The sequence below is a fragment of the Morone saxatilis genome, unplaced genomic scaffold (assembly GCF_004916995.1).
Source record: "Morone saxatilis isolate NCDOM2014 unplaced genomic scaffold, NCSU_SB_2.0 Contig20, whole genome shotgun sequence".
NCBI classification, from domain to species: domain Eukaryota; kingdom Metazoa; phylum Chordata; class Actinopteri; family Moronidae; genus Morone; species Morone saxatilis.
Window position 1 is genome coordinate 15575380 of NW_023339763.1, and position 18562 is coordinate 15593941.

At 41.3% G+C, this 18562-nt stretch overlaps 1 protein-coding gene across 1 annotated transcript in view; it reads right to left on the bottom strand.

Moving 5' to 3' along the window:
* The window catches only part of zmp:0000001168 (signal-induced proliferation-associated protein 1), a 31637-nt gene that overhangs the window by 12296 nt on the left and 779 nt on the right, over positions 1 to 18562 (bottom strand). The window contains exons 2-5 of the mRNA XM_035666893.1: positions 2415 to 4033; positions 1467 to 1591; positions 1182 to 1370; positions 144 to 318 (exon numbers count right to left, since the gene is read on the bottom strand). Of these exons, the coding sequence (XP_035522786.1) occupies positions 144 to 318; positions 1182 to 1370; positions 1467 to 1591; positions 2415 to 3522 (1597 nt within the window). The 5' untranslated portion in view covers positions 3523 to 4033. The remainder of the gene's footprint in view (positions 1 to 143; positions 319 to 1181; positions 1371 to 1466; positions 1592 to 2414; positions 4034 to 18562) is intronic.

An 18562-nucleotide genomic window follows, 5' to 3' on the forward strand; every position in this document is an offset into this window, starting at 1 on the left:
TGCAGGCATTACTCAGATTACATGTGGCTAGATAGCAGTTATCTTGGGCTTTCAGTGGTGCACTGATGCCCTTCCGATAATGGTCCTGCGACAAGGTGAGATCCAGCCAATGGATCAGGGTGTGGCGTGTGTTTTCAGCTCACTCTTGTTGTCCAGCTGAGCACGGTATTTCTCCCAGCCCTTCAGGCGCACCCGCTCCCCGAGCAGATCCAGAAACTCCTCGAATGCCGGCCCCGAGCTCTCGTTGTTGTACATGTCTTCCTCTGAACTTTGCCCGGCCCGGCAGTACATCACCCCAACCTTTCGCTGGAAATTCAGCTGCAATAGATGATAAAGAAGCACAGAGTTTATAATTATCCTCACCACACTATTATGTGTACTATTATGTGTATATTTATACCGTATTTTTACGCTCCCAGCACTTTTCAGCTAATGGGGTTTCCTGATCATTCGACATCTTACTTTACAGTTTATATTATATTTAGAGCTTATTTGAAAAATGTCTATTAATCTCCTTCAGCTTTTACACCAGAGTTCAGGCTTCTGAATGCTGTTGTTCAAACCTTTTCTGAAGTAGTTAACCTTAAAGGTGGAGCTAAAGGCTATCTGATGTAGGTAGGTTTAAATGTTCAGTAGCTTCTACAATGAAATGTCATAAAAATAAAGTTTGTATTTAGGTGATAGGACTTAAATGTCCATGATCATTTTGGTTTTGTGGACAACACTCTGGGAATATGTGACAAAGAACTAAACATTTTAAATGATTAAAAATAGGAAAAATATGCATAGATTAATCATTAATTTGAAATTAAAATGTATGTCTGTAAATAATTGTACATACAATTTGGGACAACAAAAAATGGCAATTACTCCCAATAAAACAGTACACTAGGAAAAAATGCAGACATACAGTATATTACAGACTCAAAAGTGAAGCGAAAGTGGTAGTGGTTCAGTAGTTGAGAGAAGAATATACATATGTACAGATATAGATATAATAACATCAATTTCACATCTAAACACTCCTGATTTATCACTGTAGACAGTAGGTGTAGACTTTATGTCAGTTTTCAGACACTCCAGTCAGACCTTTTTGCTGCTATTTGTATCCGATATCCTGAAAAGCCTTCTGTCTGACATTGGCAGTAGTCTTTAGTGTCAGCAGACGTAACCTTACTCACCCCCTGTTCATCCAGCTTCAGTAAGGTGTCCCGGACCTTCGGGGAGTTTGAAGCCAAGCGAAGGCAGTGCAGGTTCAGTTCAGGCATGATGAACTCCAGCAGCCTCTTGGGAGACAAGCCTCTGGGGGTCGTGTGACGAGCAGCAGAAGGCACTGACTCCTCAAAGATGGAACCGCGCAGTGTCTTCATCTGAGGAGACGATTCACATTTATCACATCCAGTCGAATCAATTTTACACACACTAAACTTGAGGACAGCTTTGAGGAGAGAAAAGTGTAGGTTTACCTCTGTGGTGCGAAAGATGATTCTGTAATTGTACTGAGCTCCGCTGGATCCTTCTTTCTCCTCCCGACGGAAACTGATAGCCACTGGGCCGAGGCGATCGTCCATGCCGAAGAAATTCTGGTGTTCTGTGATGACAATACAGTCACATACTTTAAATATAACTTTGAAGAACGATAATAGAGGAGTTTAAAAAACATGATCCTCATAAGGGACTGTACGAACATTATCAAGATATTTAAGATAATTATATTTTATTTTATAAAAAAGCAAGCTGTACCCAGAGTTTTTCATATTTTCTCTGAACCGTGCCCTTTTCTGCAATAACCTCCTACTAACATCAAAACAACACTTTTATGGCAAATATAACAAAAAATAGCCACTATAACTTTGAATTAAAAAGTTGCTAAATGAATTGTTATTACACCCATCAAATTATTATTTTTTATGTGAAAAATAAAGCCCTAGTATAAAGACAGGATTGTTGTCCTCTGCATATGGCCAAAGGGCATCTTTATTACTCATGGCACACACTAAAGCTGTTTTTGTGATGTTTTCTTATACATAACTTTCACTAGAGAAGGCTGAAATAGAATATAACTCCAAGCTGAAAGTTTAAAGAGGCTCCGCTGCCCTCCCAAAAAAGTCAGACTACCCTCTCCCTTCAGGAAAAAAAGAAAATGTATATGACCTTCCCCCCTTTCTGACCTCCTCTCTAATAATTTTTGCACAGTCCCTAAATTATAAGATCAGAAATCTTTTTCACCCTGATAAAGACTTGCTCAGAGTTGAAGAGTGATTGTTAAACCATGATTGAATAGCACCACAGAGTACTTACACATCTTATTAAGCTGGACAGTAATTGATTTTTATCCCTGTGATATTATTATCTCCATTGACTGGACATAAACAGAATCAGCACAAATTTAAGTTGACTTGCACTGCACGTACCTTTCATGTAGAAATATTTGCGATAGTAATGGGCTCCGAGATCTGCATGCTCTATAAAGTAGTTGCTCTTGCCCTGTGTTTGAACGTGACTTTCTCTGGGCTCCTCCAGGACCGACACTGCATCGTTGGGGGTCCGCAGGCTCGACCACCGCCTCCCTTGAGATTGACCCAGACCTACCTGCTCTTCTCCCCCAGTCTCATTGCGGAAGTGGGGGCAGCTGAGCAGGAGCTCATTGTCATTGCCATCACCTTCGTCCAGCAGCAGCGACTGCTCAGGGTCGTCTGTGTTCCCCCCACTGCCTCCCCCGCCCTGTGCAGGTGAGGATGGGGTGGCTTGGGAGAGGGGGCGCAGCTGGGAGGCGGCAGAAGCCCCTGAGGTGATATTCTTTTTCCGTCCAATACTGTCTCTGTTTGTGGCCGCCTCGGTGAGGTCAAAGAGGATGCTCTGAACATCGTAGTGGGCAAAGTTTCTCACCCAAGCTCCACCCCCAATGTTGTCATATGGACCTGGTTGAGGGATCTGGGGGGGCACAGGTTTGGTCTTCTTACTTAGACCTTCAGGCTTCGGCGGTTTGGCAGGTTTTGGGGAGTCCCCTGTGGAAACAGCCAAACCCCGAAAGAATCCATCAGGCTCTGGAGGGTTGCCCTGCAGTCCTAAAAGCAGGAAAGGGTCTTTGAAGCGGAGGGCATTTGGACTCAGGGGCCCCTGGTCGTCTGTGCCCGGCTCCTGGGCTTGACTCTGTCTTTCCAGTGAAGACAGGCTGCCATATTCCCTGTGTAGCAGCACACCTGAGTCCCCCTGAGCCCCCGCACCCACCTTCTCACCACCCGCCCGAGCTGCTTTGCCACATGCCATCCCGGAGGAGTCCAAGTCTCCTAAGGTTACATCGCTGTTACTTCTCTGCATGATGTGGCCCCGGCCCATCGACCTCAAGGTCAGCCCCACGCGGCTCGGAGTGAGGCTGTCCCCATCAGCTCCATCACCCTCCCTCCTGGGCGGCCACTCCACGACACTCGCCTCCCGTTTGGGGTCAAAGTTGACAGTGGCAATAGGCGGCCGCATGTTCTGACGGCGAAACTTGCGGATGAAAAGGTCATCTGACTGCATGGTGCCTGAGAAATCGAGTCCAGTCGAACAATCTTTTTTCCACTCTGCTCCAGAGCTTTCTGCTTTCCCAGTTAAAACTATGTCCTGGTCTCTGTGGTGCTGGTGTGAAACGGGAGAACTGAGCACAGAGATGAAAAACCCCTCAGAGCGAAAGCAACAAATATAGTCCTCATTCACACCACTTAAGATGACTGAACTTTCTCAACCTTTGGGCTCTCATAGATGCCTCTGCGAGTTCTTAAAGAGTGTAAATAAAGCAGATTGAAGAGAATATGCAGCTGTGTCTTGGTGCAGGGGTACGTCCAGGTGTGCAGATGTGTTTTTTGGTGGTATTCCAGTTACGGGGTGGTCCTTCCTGCGGAGTAAGGATGAGAGGATCATCACTGGAGCCCGACTCTCTGTCCTCTGTGTAGGAGAGGCTCTGTCTCTATCCACCCTTCTAACATGGCATCCATTCGTCTGCACTCTTCATTGCCTGCTACTTCCCGTTTTGGTCAGAGCCACTGGCCACCTGTAGAAAAAAAGAAGAAAAGAAAAATGTTTTTTTTAACCTCTTCTTTACTATCATTCACCCACACTGCTGTTATCCTAATCGACAGATTTATATCTAACCCATAGCAGCTTGACAGTTAGTACACAGAAACACTTTGAGGAGAAGAATGACTGATAAACAAGTATTGAATTTCAACTATAAAGCAGCAAGCAGCTCTGACGTGTGTTTTATTGTTGAGTAATGCCTTGTACCTCTGTTTGCTTTCATTATTATTCTTTCCTTTACACACTTTCCGTTCCAAAGTTTCCCTAAATAGTTCCATAGCAGACTAAATGCTCACCACATCCACCCTGCATACGCTCACAATAGACAGTATTAACACTGGGGAGGGGGCCTTCCTGGCTTACTGACAGTGTGCCAACATACATGATAAGTAAGTATAAACTTTCTCTCACCCTCACATATGTTCACACACAAACAGACGCTGTTTTGTTGGTTTACACCTGCACTAGTACTAAAAGAATATATATAAATAACAACAGAAACATTGTTAATAACTACCAATACAGTATTTTGGAACAGCTGCTAAGACATTATTATTTTCACTAAGTCAATGAAGAGGTTAAGAGTTCTTTAAAGGTAACAGCGTTGTGCTAAAGAGCACGAAGCAGTCTGCTTCCCATTTTGAAGTCCTAAAACTAATCATTGTTTTAAGATTTGACTGAAACTTACCAACAATGTGGATTTTGTTTCAGGTACAGATTAGCCAGTTTCTGTCTTCATTTGTCGGTGATGCCCTGTCCTTGACCAAACTGACGTCAATCGACCCAAACTGCAACCTTTTGTCGCGCTCAGTAACCTATGAAGCTTCTTCCTGTCTAGCTGTTTCACATGCATCTCCTCTCTCGTGCTTGCAGCCTAAAGAGCAGGTGCAGTGGTGCAAAGCTGCTACCAGAAAAGCTACACATACACACACACACACTGACATAAAAATGCTGTAAAGTGAGGAAGTCACAAGAAATCTTTGTTTCTCTTGCTTGCCTGCTCTCACACTCTTCCTATTTCCTCATAGTAAGTTAATATATCAGCAGATGTTTAAATTTGGCAGCAAAAATCCTTTAAAAAAGTGAAAAGAAGATATGGAAGTTGAGCAACTGTCGTCACAATCACAGGTTATCAGTAGTTTCAATGGGGTGTCAAAATATGCTAATGTGTGTTTACATGCACTTGTGTCATAGAAGACGTTCGGTGACGCTGAAGGTAGTCAATGTCAGCAGGAAGTGTTGCTGACTGCAGATTCAGCCCGTTTCTCTTAAAGGTTTTTGTAAACACTGACGTGGATTATGTCGTCTCTTCAGAAGAGGCTTGTATTAGGCTTTCAGCATTGTCTTCTGTGCCTGTTTTCTCAGTAAAGTCAATAACACTGATGTTGGACACATGGTAGAGAACAACAGCCATGTTTCTGTTTTAAGCAATAAAAAAAAAAGTTATATATATGTTTGTTATATTTAGACTGTACTATTATATTATATTTCACATGCGTACTTTAAAATAACAACCACTTCAGCTGTCTGACACATAAATATTTCAAAGTTTTCATAGAACGGGAAAACACGAATATGCTGGAAGGACACAGTTTTCTCTGTGGCCTTACCCTGAGCTGATTTACCTCCCAACATGTTGAGGTTTTAACCATTTACATAAACAGTAATATGCATTTTAGTATGTTGGTGCGGCTCTGCTCATGCAATGCTCTGAAGGAAGCTGACGGAGATGATCCCTGAGCTCACTGACTCCCCTACAGAGCTTGAGACACACAGCCTTTGATGAAAATGAGCATGATACTGAAAAAAAATCCACATAAATCTAAATGCTAATACAAGAAGGGATTTGGAAAGTGGGTTAATTACTGGAAACAGGCAGGATGCACGTTTATGTATGCATGGCCATAGCCAGGATTTTAGAAATACTGAAGTCATGAGTCAAAATGCCCCCGGTGCAATCCTAATTAGAAATCAAAATTTGTATCACATTTATCGGAATTAAATTACATTTTCTGTCATTTTGAAGTGTGAAAGTCTTAACTCGTCATTTTGTTTTATTTTATTGGCCTAGAATTGTCTAATTAATAATGCTGACCCAGAATCAGCCTCAAAATAATCACCATGTGCAATTTGTGTGTAATTATTTTACATTGTAAATTTCTCCTCAGACATGACCTTGGTGTCAGTGTACATGCAGAAAGAATGAATGCCAACTATTTATACAGAGGGTAGTGTTACAAACAGGCTGTGGTCATATATGATTTAACAATAGTAATATTGGATTATAAAATGACGTCTATGTGAACTACCTTGATTATGTCGTATGCTTCAAATGATGCTGCAGAAGTCGAGTGATGAATTACATACAAAAATAATGACACACCTCTTATTGGTCCAGGCTTCTCTCTTCCTGACAATTTAAGACATTTCCGGCCATTTGACACAAGCACTGGTTCACATAGAGCAGCCTCTGTGCACCGACTGTATGGTGCCAGGGCTGCTGACATTAAAACCCTGCTCATGTTTCTGGGAACCTTCACATCTTCTCCAACATCATTATACCCATGGGCACAAATGATGTTTGTCTATCTGCAATCATTAGGTGCAGCATCATCTGCATGTTTCACAATGCCTTGAACAAGTGCGAGCAATCAATTCTCTCCGCTGTCTCAAAGTGGGAGTGTAGATTGTTGGCAGCAGGTTCTTTTTTTTGAAAATCGCAGATTGCCTTCATGTTGTTCCAACAACAAACTGAACTTCCAGGATCTGCCAGAAACACTCCTGGTCTCCACCAACACAGAGCGCGGGTTGAACTTGGACACTCATCACTCACCACCTATGTACAAATATATTCCTGGGCTTCTTAAGACCCCCAACTCATGAATCAGTCCTTGTTTCCATAGCAACCGATCTGGTGTCGCCCTCTTCCGATGTTGTATCCTGTCCATCAGTGCTTCATATGAACTGTAAATGCTGTTTGCTCAACTCAGAGGGTGAAATGGTTCTACTTTTGTCAATCGGGCCCACAATGATGTGTGATGTGCAACAACAACAACAACAACAACAAGGCGGGAAAATAATCCTGCCACGATTTAACTGCCTGCTTTCAAAACACAAGATGATGATGGTTTGACTGAATAACCTTTAGCAGTAATAGATAGAAGGTGATAGGTGATAATATAAAATTAACTGTACAGAAATAAAATGCAATTGTACTTCCCACAAAACTTAGCTTAAAAACATCAAAACGATTAAGAAAGCTGAAAGTGGAACTTCATCAGGAAACACATTAACATGTATTTGTTTAGCCTTGCTAGCAATTGCTGTAAGGATTAGCATGCTAACACGCTAAGCGACGATGTTGAATATGATTGAACAATATGATGAACACCTTTTATCTTCCTTTTTGTGATTTTGGTAACTTATTTTATACATACATTGTTTGTTATCTAGTTATTCAAGTTTAAAAGGTTTAAAACCTTGTATCTGACATAGTTGTAATGTGCAGAATAAACTTTTAGTTCCTGTGGCTCCTTAGTAGACTCCTGGGACCAATCAAAAAGAGGCAAAGTCTTTACACTCCTAAATGTTCTCAGTTGTTTTTTTAGGTTCTTCATTGATTAGGACTGAAATGTAACCGGCTTAGAAGAGGAACAGCACAGACCTTGGATCACCAAGTTATTTGCATGATTCACATTTACGTAATCTGTCTGTTTTTTTTTAGTATCTCTCTAATACAGCGGTATTACTTTTTATCTGTATTTAGGCCTAAGACTATGTGTAATAAACAAATTACTTTTGAATTAGAGTCAAGTACAGGAACAGAAACTAGTACCCTAATTGGTGGAAAGGAGAAAACATTTTAAAAACCAAAGCAAATGGATAGACTAATTTTCTTGCCATTACTGGTACATGACGCCTGCAGTCAAATCTTCACTAGTCCAGATTAGTCTTTAAAATACATATTACTACACCTCCAGTGACTTTGAATAGAAACTGCCCTCAGTCTGTGTTACCGCTGTAGAGAAGTGTGTGATATACCTTACATAGAAGTACAAAGTGAAGAGGAACTGAAGTGTCTTGTCCCTTCCCCCTCAAGTTTCTGCTCAGTTTATTTGGGAACCATTGTTTGTACTTTTAGTATTTTCTCTGCTGCATGCATTAGCCTGACAATGTCATTGTACAACCTCCCAACACAAAACCAGTGAAGCTTGTCATTTAAACAACTCTCTTGATACAAAAAAAAACATCTACCCTAGAAAAACACCACATAAATGATCAATAATGATTATTAACCCGGTTTATGCTTTCCCAGGATATTTCTAACTGAGCAGTCTTACAAGCTATATCAGTCAGGCTTAAACCAAACCCTAATATAATTATAAATGGATCATTTTGTAATAGCAGGACTCACTGAGTGGCTATAAAAAGGAACTTAAGGATATTATGAAGACTTGAAACAATAACCAGCAACAGGAAGCTCTTTTTTCAAAAGCTTTCAATACAGCTGATTGTACTCGGATTGTAAGCTTGTAGCTATTGGGCTGACGATGCTGTATCTCACTGGTTTAAAAACCGACATCAGAATTTCTTCTTTGAATACAGCTAAGAACTGCCTGAACCTACAGATAAACACTGTCTTTATGGTGCAATCATTAACATGTTCTAATGCCAACACATAAAACAGTAGGTCACTGTCTGTACAGAGATCACTGCTATTGTCATTATTATGTTTTTTAGCAATACATATCCACTATTTTTTCGCCTTTACAAGGAAGCAAGTGCCCCATACAGTTACACTTGAATGCACTCGCCCACATTTACAGTGCACACACATTTCTCCATGTCAAGCAGTGCTGCAGTTGATGGGAACCGTGTGCGACCCCTGATGCTCCCTGAGCCGCAACTCTGCCGCCACACCAACAGAAACTTGACCCTTCACTGGGCTGGTTAGCAGGAACCACTAAAACACTTTGTAATAAATGGCTTTGAGGAGGAACTGGACAGAATTTGATTTGCTGACTTTTTGGCTTGAGTTAAATCTTCATGTTCTGGCTGTTTTGCCGTTAGACACTTCATATTTTCATATGTTATTTGTTTCTCAACAGTCTTACTTGGTCATTCTCCTTCCTTTCATCCACACTGACTGAAGCTGATTCACCACATGAATCCAATCATGGATTATAACTCCGACATGTATTCATATGGTCAGACTATTTCATAAAAACAGCTGTACTCTCAACAGTTTGCAGCCTGTGTCGTCTGTGTAGTGCTGTACACGCATTGCATCAATTAATTTAATAATAAACAGAATAACAGTGTCTTTGTTTCTCTCCCCTGCCACAGGATCAGCCCAGGAGGGATGACCCAGACATGCAGTTGATGCTCTCCAGGATTTTGTTTTAAGATTTGGAGCATCTACTAAGAACACAGACAGGATGCTGCCCTCCGCAGATCCACTCATGGTACCAGAGCCGGCCTCCCTCCCCTGCAAACTCAATAATGCATGTAGACGGCAGTGTTTAATCCTGCGTCTCAGAGCTTAAAACTCTGTTAGCAGTCACTGGACAGTAATGATTTCAGTATTGTGCTCACATGCTTTAGATAAACTAGGCTTTATTTTACTGCTGAAAAATCAATTTCTTTGTGTGCTGAGCTCCTGTGTCCATCAGAAGTGATGACAGTGTCAGGTCAGCCTGAAACCCTCGAAAACAGAAAGGGAAGAAATTACACTGTGGAGTAGCCCCATTTCATGTGCGTATATCTTTGTGGATACTGTTGCTTGGACAATATTACTTTGTTCTTTTGCACCAGATTCAATTTGAAGGGCCATAACTGCCCTGGGTAGATGTTTGGATTAACTGACAACAGTAAATGAGGTCCACTTCCACGTTGAGTCCAGGACAAGGTTAATGGGTCTCTGGTGTACTCTGTCAGGACACAAAGTGAAGTCAGAGGAGAGTGGTATTAAACATACACAGTTTTGGGGAAGTCATGGTCGCTTGACTTATTTTGCGACCGCTCGAGCAAGTCTGCGTCCTGTGAAACAGGAAGAGATGACTGACTTCTGAACCCTGAGAGGATGGGTGTCGTCATCGTTTCTACTCAACACTTCCACACCTATGACCATACTGGCTGCGACACTGCAGCATGAATGAGCAGCTTTTTGCCTGTAACTGAGGTCAATTTAAACTCTAGACTTTTATCATAATAAGCACAGCATAATGTTTCACTTATTTAAAGTATTTAACGGCAAAATAAAGATTGTGTCCTGATATAGACGATTGAAGATTTGATCTGTTTTCTCTTCAGGTGAAGCTGTGGAAAGCAGCTTAACAGCTTAGCAGCAATTAGATGTGATCAGTGACAAAAGTTGTGTGCTTACTGCAGCCTTATCAACTCTATCACATCACGTTGCAGCAACTGACTTGCACCTTAATGTCGTGCTGGTTGTCTTGAAGACTGAATTTGTGAAATATGCTGCATGCCTCCACATGTTAAGCAAGAAGACTGATTTGACCTTAAAACGATACATAAGGTAGAAGAAATAAGCAACATCCAGCAACATTTAGGTTACAGCGCTTCAGTGAATAGTTACCCAGGCGAGTGAACGTCCAGCTTCACAGTCTCCAGGTCAGCCGCTGTAATGTCACAGTCTATCCATATAGTTAAAAGCTGCCCTGCCGATTCTTAACCACAAGGTCTAAATCAACTCCTAATAGTGATTGATTTTGGGAAATTTAAAGCCTGGCACAGTCTCACTCTCATTATTGATCCCGTGCAACCCTGTTACATTTGAGATCAGGTTGCATCCCTGGTTTGCTGCAGAATATGTGAACTGCAAAGCTTTTAATAAGGTAAATGTGTTGTATTAATGTGGCTGGATCTGATTCAGAAAATGAGTTCATTCTAATGCCCAACACTTGCTTTAGGCATCCTCAATCTTCCCCACCGACCCCTCCTCCTCTTCACCACACTGCGGACAGTGAACTGGGCCAAGTCCAGAGGCTGCTAAGTGGATGGTGCTGCAGCACTCTCTTTTTTGTAATGTGTTTTATCTCTCTTTTTCATTCAAACAGTTTGCAAACGTCAGTCTGAGCTATTGGTCCCCGAAGACACATAAGCCTGCATCTCCGGCACGTGGTGCTCAACGGGCCGATTTCAAAAAGAGGATAACTGTCAAGGTGGTGGCAGGAAAAAGAGCAGATATTTAAAGAATCTCAGAACATTTCAGCCATTATTGGGAGTAATATTTTGCAGCGACAGAGACTGGCACTCTTGCCAACAAGTATGACTATAATCCCCAGTTTGATCCTGTCACTGATAATCATTCATTTCACTGCTGTGCAAGCAATTCTCCACACATTTGTGCCTTAAATATTACACATAAATCAAGTGAATTTGCTTTTTTTTAATTCTCACTTTACTTCAAGGTGATGTTGATAGATAAAAGAGCAGCAGTTGCATCATTTAAAGAAGTTATTTTATTCATATATGACTACACGTGTCCTCTCGTATTTTTCTCTTGTCAGTTATATTTACAGCACCCTGATGCCAATTGTTTTTTTAGGATTAGTGTAACATGTTTTACCCTCAAAACACAAATTTGTCTCAAAAAGTGTCATTAATATCTACTTTTCCTGTTTCTTATTAAGAAGGGGCATGATTATTTCCAAAAAGTCTGGAGAGGAAAATATTTCATCTAATGGAAATGTTAAATGCCTTGTCCCACAAAAGGACCAATCAGCAGAAAGAGTCAGTAAAATGCTGTCTTTGTCTGCATCCGCTCTGCTGTATAGCACTGTTGTTACGGATGTATGTGGAGGTCAAGCCTCCCTCTGGGCTGTACAGTGGGATAAAGCATCATCTCCACACAATCAAATACCTTTAATTTCAAGGAGAGCTACCCTCCTTTAAGTCTGTCCTTCAAATTGAAAATAAGTCTTCTGCCTAATAAATTATTAATCATGCAGGCAAAAGGGGGCGAGGGTTACCAAGATGTTAATTATTCATTGGCTGGTTGCTCCCTTGTCCACTCTCGAACCATCAGGGATGCACATACAGACACACACAAACCGGAGCTGATTTGTTATGATTTATATCTAAGTCTGCGTCTATTTGTGCACACGTGCCTCATGCCTGACATTAAACCAATATGGCTGAGGTCATCTAACGTGTGACTATAGTGGCGCCTGGTCCAGTTTCGGTTCTTTTTTGGCTGTTTTTGTAAGGAGACAAGGTTTTACCACGAAAAAAAGCTGCTAAAATGTAGAAGAGTTAGACACTCATACTGGGAGTCGCAGCTGCAAACCTGAATTTCTCCCAAAACATGTATTGCATGTAGACATTGTTTCGTAATATTTTTTTACTAATGGTGGGTGCATAATCAGTGAACCTCCGCCTTTTTAGTAAATGCAAAGAGGAAGTATGCTCAGAAAAGCTCCTTCTATAGTATTGTCCATATTACTTCCTCTTGTCATAAATAGCACTACCTAACTGGTGCACTTTCAAATATAAATGTAATTGCTATTGTTTCTGACATAACCTACGTGCTGTTCTGCCACGGTAAAAAGAAAGTACCCAACTCACACTATTGTTTGAAATGTTATTTGCCATGACATCAACACTGTGTGCTGGCAGAGCACTGCCACTTCCTGTGTATCTGAAAATACACCTTGTGGCAGGCCATGTGTGTGTGACAGAGGGACGGGCAGAGAGATTTAAGGCCTAAATGTGAGATGGCTTGAGTGCATGTGTGTCTTTGTGTGTCTTTGCTGACTCTATAAAAGCCTTATACATGTGGCAGAGAGTGACAGGAAGAGCAGCTGTCCCTCTGTGACCGCCATCGTGTGTGTGTGTGTGTGGGCGTGGGCGAGTGAGGGAAAGGAACTCACCCTCAGCTTCATGACTGTATCTATTATGTTCAGATACTGTTAGTCTTCTGTCACTAGTTTCACCAGTGCAACCAGCTCTGGGGCAAACGAAAAGAGATTGCCTAATATTGCTTTAATAGCACTCTGAATTGTAACCCCTACCTTGTCTATTTTCAGAGGAAGAGACACTGACCTCCTCCGCTTCCTCACTGTCCCTATTGTCCGGTGAAATGTAGCCGAGTGCCCATGAAATGGCTGCAGCAACATCAGTACCCACACTTATCCCCATTTCTCAGCTGAAAATCTTTGTTTATGGGAGCAAATCTACCAAAAGCTGTCTGCAGCTACTCTAAATAAGTGTTGCTTATGACTTGAGGGTGCTGCAGTGGGGAAAGGCCACTTGTAAAATATTGCCATCAAACCTACAAGCTACACTGGTTCAGCCTGTGTCCATTATGATCTAAGAGGACACAAATTGCTATTATTTGGATAAATAGAATACTGTCTCTTGTTGACTTCCACAGCCATCTGTAAAGTCAGAGAGTTTGTGTGTGGTGACTCTTGTTTTATTGGTATTTTCTCCCAATTTATATGTTATCATTTTTGTCTTTCTTATCATGTAGATATATTCTATATTTTAATTTCACGGTGAAATATAGCCTACAAATATTATAAAAAAGAGTATCACCATATATAAGCAAGTGTAAATCAACATTATAACCACTTAAAAAATATATAAAAAAGGAGTGAGCAGTGATGTTGAATCAACTGCAAATAGAACCTCTAAAACTCTTTCACTTGCATGAAAACCTCATGATAGAAAATCATAATTATCCAAACATAAAAAAATATCCTACTAACACACTACTTTGGGAGAGCTTACTGTACATCTGCAAATCGCAGACAAGCACTTGCTGCAGTTTACAGCCTCCCTCTTGCCTGGTGGCATTGTGTCATTTACACCAGCGGCTCAGCACCTTCTGACCTACATAAAAATGAGCAGCTCGTGCACCAATATGCTAACTATGATGATGCAGATAGCGGCTGTAACTTTTCTGTGATGCTATGTGCGTCTACACTCATGAGAAAGAACATGTTTTGTATGTCTGTGGCTTTACACTGGTGAATGAAAACCTATCACTTACGTCACCGGGAGACGCTATTAATTGTGTGAATTAGTACTGTGCATTTATGCTTACACTGGAATGATTCACTGAGCCATTACAGTTTGTCAGTGTCTGCCTGCAGCCAGCATTATTATTTTTGGTGCTATTTTTTCTTCACTAAGGTATAAAATTGACACACAACTGCTGTGACTGCAAGGCACATATTTGTGTCACATTAATTAAAATGCAGAATAAGAGAAGTGTGGCAGAACGTAATTTCGAAGCAAAGTTGAGACACCCCTCGTCTCGCTCCCCAAGCCTGCTTCTCTCCTCTGTCACTGAGGTCAGTTTCTGGTGTGTGGTCGCTGTACGGCTAGACAGACAGCACAGAAAGGTATCCGCTCAAACTGCTCTCACTTCTTTCTAAGTGCTGCCTTTAACATGTAAATGAAACAGTCGAGGTTGCAACTTACTTCCTCCTCATAGTTGTGACAGAACAGAGAGGCCCTTCAGTCTGAAACAAATATGTTGAATACTTCTCTAATGTTTTGTGCATTAGCTGGAGAATAGAAAAGTCTTCATGAGGGTATTTTTACACTCCTGTCAGTGTGGGATGTTTTCTGCCTTTTTGATCTCTACCTAACAAGTATGGGGCTGAAGTGACGTTGTACGAGCATGAATGGTTGGTCGTGGTCTGCTTTCAGTGGCTCTGAATACCCCTGAGTGCACTTCTCCTGTAATAGCAATGAGAACAATGAGAAGGAGCCACTGCACCGCTTAATGGTTTAATGTATGTATGACATAACTGAGAGGGACATTGTGATTAAGGACAATAAGCTTCATTGGATTTCATCTTACAGTGAAATACATTTTTAAAACATGCAAACGTGGTACATGTTGAGTTCATGTGGTGTGTTTTAAAGATATAATAGTTATGAATGTAAGTATTTGCGGCAGATGCTTAGATAAATATGTCTCATGAAGGCAATAGCTTCCACATGTTTTAGGACTATTACATCAGGGTTGCCAATAATTTCTTATTCTCTCTCCATAGATCATAATCATAGTGCAATAATTATCAAAACTATTACAGCATCATTTATTTAAATAGGTCTAAAATATCATTGATGATTATCTTCTTTGTACTTGAAGCCCAGATTTCTTTGCTCATCCCTGCCTTCACACTCACACACTCACGACTTTTATTCCTTTGTGTCACTTTATAAATAAAACAGAATTATTTTGTGCAGTCAGCGGGTGATTCAAAATCATTCAGGGACATTTTTAAAGTCTTATAATGGGCTTTTCAAAATGATTCAACAGGAACTCTGTAGCTATTGAGAACTGACTACCCAAAAGCTAAAAATCTTGCCGAATATTTGTCATACTAATGCAGTGATTCTCAGTTCTTTTTTTCTGGCATGCCCCCATTAAGAAGCCGAAAAAAAACTTAACGACCCACAACCAAGATTTTTCAATTATCAATTATTAGCACTGATAGGGGAAGCAAAACTAATAAAAAAGAATCCAAGTTGAATTTTTGTGAAATAAAGGTCAGGTGAATAGCATCAGCAAACTCTTATTTATGAGCTATTTGCTTATGTTTTTAAAAACATTCATGTCATTTCTTAATTTGGCAACAGCCTCAGACAAAACCGGTGAGGCCTGACCAGTGGCCAACGTGGGACAGGTGACAACAGAGTGCACGAGCTAAGAGGATCCACCCAGTGGCTTACACTGCCAGCATCCTGCCATCCGATGAGGAGAAGGCTCCGCCTGTCCAACTGCCTTCCTCGCTGAGCCCCCACAGGGAGCCTGCCGGGGTGTAGCCATGCAAAATGGCTCCAAATGAGAGGAATGATATGATGCTGACTCAGAACAGAAAAAAAATCTGCCTGGTAACCTTGCAACATCTAAATCTCAATGACAAAAGGACATCAAAGTCACTTTTCTCATATCTGCGCTGGATTTTGGACAACTGGGTTTTTGTTCAAATATACATACATGGACAAACTGGAAATAACTTTTTTGCAGCCTGTATTTTGCATGTATTGTCAAGTGAAGACTGCTGATTGTTAACTGCTGTTAGCTATTGGCTGTAGCTGCAGAGTCATTTAAGGAGTATCATTCTGTACAGAAACAAGACAAACAATGTGAGCTAAAGTTGAAATCCTGGCAGACAAACAGCACCAGGAGACAACGGCCTGGATCCAACAGCCTTGACAGTGACTCAATCTTACTGCAAAACTGTGTGATGCTGTTAACAAACTGTCATCATCATTATTCAGTGTAAAGCACACAAAAGGTTATTCACTTCTCCACCTGCATTTAAAAGGGCAAGCAAAGAAAACACGGTTCTCTTCTACTGTTCTTTGTATCTATTTATGATTTGGTTTCACAGTGATGATGATGGTTTCTAATGTTAGAGGTTACAGCTTGCAGGCCGAAGGAGCATTTAGGTATTATTACAATGGCATAATTGCTAGACAATATGAACTGAATCTGAATCCACAACATGACACTCACATATACAGTTAAGATCTCTTGGCTCTTGTTTGGTGCAGGAAATAAAAGTAGGCCGATCGATTCAAGAGACTCCTCTGACTCTGATCCCCTCCTACTCAACCTGGAAAAGTACAAGTCCCACAAAAGCAGCCTCTCGTAGGAGAAAGACACCCCTCGGTTGTAAATTATTGCGCTAAAAACAAGAGAACCCTTGTGCATGTATGCTATTTTTTGGTCACGGACATTTCGGTTTATATCTATGGGCTTGGACGACTGAAGTTTCAGTTTATAGGAGTCTTTTTGGTTTCACACATTAAATGTGTCAAATAACTGTGTCACCAAACAGACTGAGTCCTAATACATTCATGGAGAAACTTCAGGAGGATTGATCGTCAAGTGTGTCCAAACCAGATCAGACACCAAAATATGCTCATATCACGGATGTCACAGGATCCATAATAGACAATTTTAATCACTGATTAATTGTTTAAGCAAAAACGGCAACGTCCTTTCTCTGTTTCCAACTTGCAAATGTGATGATGTGCTAATTTTGTTTCTATGATGGCAAACTAAATATCTTTTACACTGTTGGTCAGGCCAAACTATATAATAATGGACAGATTGATCAATAATGAAAATTCTTAAATGAAATTGCAGCCCTAATCCGAATGTGTCTTATCTCTCATCACCATTCAAAGATGTAACTCCTTAGTAATAGCAGGCAGACATGTAATTGTTTGCAGTGATTTGATTATGAAAAATAATGAAAACCAAGTGACGCTAATTGCTGAAGTACTTCACCAATGTGAATTTCAATCAGTTTGACTTAGAAAACGTGTCTTCAGGAGAGCGGGCAATTAATAAAACAGTTTTGTTTGGCATAAGAATATGTCATTACATTTTTATAGAGATAGAAAGCAATTGGACAACAGGGTGCACCTGTGCTTTCAAATAATACACAAGTGTTTGATAGACTCTGTTTGACTGAGAATTGTTCTATTTAGACGTATACTGTAAATGCAGTGCAGTGGATAGCAGAAGAACAAAACAGCAGCTGAGTTGTATGAATAACGCTGCATATTGTTAGCCCCGTTATGTCAGTGAAGACATACTTATCATTCACCGTAGAGACTAACTGTAGGTACAGTAAAACAGGGTGGATTTTCATACACACGCACTAACAACCATGCATTCAAAGTTGACCCTGATGAAAAACATCACACACCCTCATGCCAGTCTCGCCAGGAACACAAACACAATGCCACCAAGTCACATTCAGCTATCACACATCCTTCCTTCCGTCATGTCAGGGCGAACTGCGTTTTATTGTTTAAAATGCTAATGTGAACCACAGTGAATACCACATTGCATGAGGAGCCATGCGGCTCAATGTAAATTAAATGGCCCGTCCTTTGAGTGCACTGGCTTATGTAAGCTGCTGCTGCCTGTCTCCCCCCTACCTCCCAGCTCTCCATCCCTGCCTTTCTTTCCCTTCAGCAGCCTTATCCATCCCTGAAACCCTAACATCTCGTAAACACACAGCCCCATCCTAAATTAGAGAGTGCAGTGGGTGGGTAAGGAGGGTGTGTGTGTGGGGGGGAGGACTGACTCCAGCATCCCTCATTTTCTCTGCCACCTTGAAAACAACACCCCAATTCTGGTTCTCCATTCCATCATTGTTTGTGCACATCACATGCAGTAGTGTTACAATGCTCTTTATCCACACAAATCCCCTGCACACTGCAGACTGATGCCTTTGTTTTGTCTTTTCAAAATATCTAGAGATATATCCTGCTCCTCTTTTTCTTCCTGCATCTCCTCCTCTCTGTCTTTTTCTTCTCTCGTGTTTCATCCCCAGCCTCCTCTCCCTCTCCCTCCTTCCTCTCCTTCCCCTTGCCGTCATCTTGAGTCTGCAGCACGTCGTCTACGCACGTTCGCAGTGCTTCTTTCGCAATTCACAACGCGTTTTAAGAGAATCCTGCCCTTTGGAGCGGTGCACATGAGTAGAGAGAGAGAGAC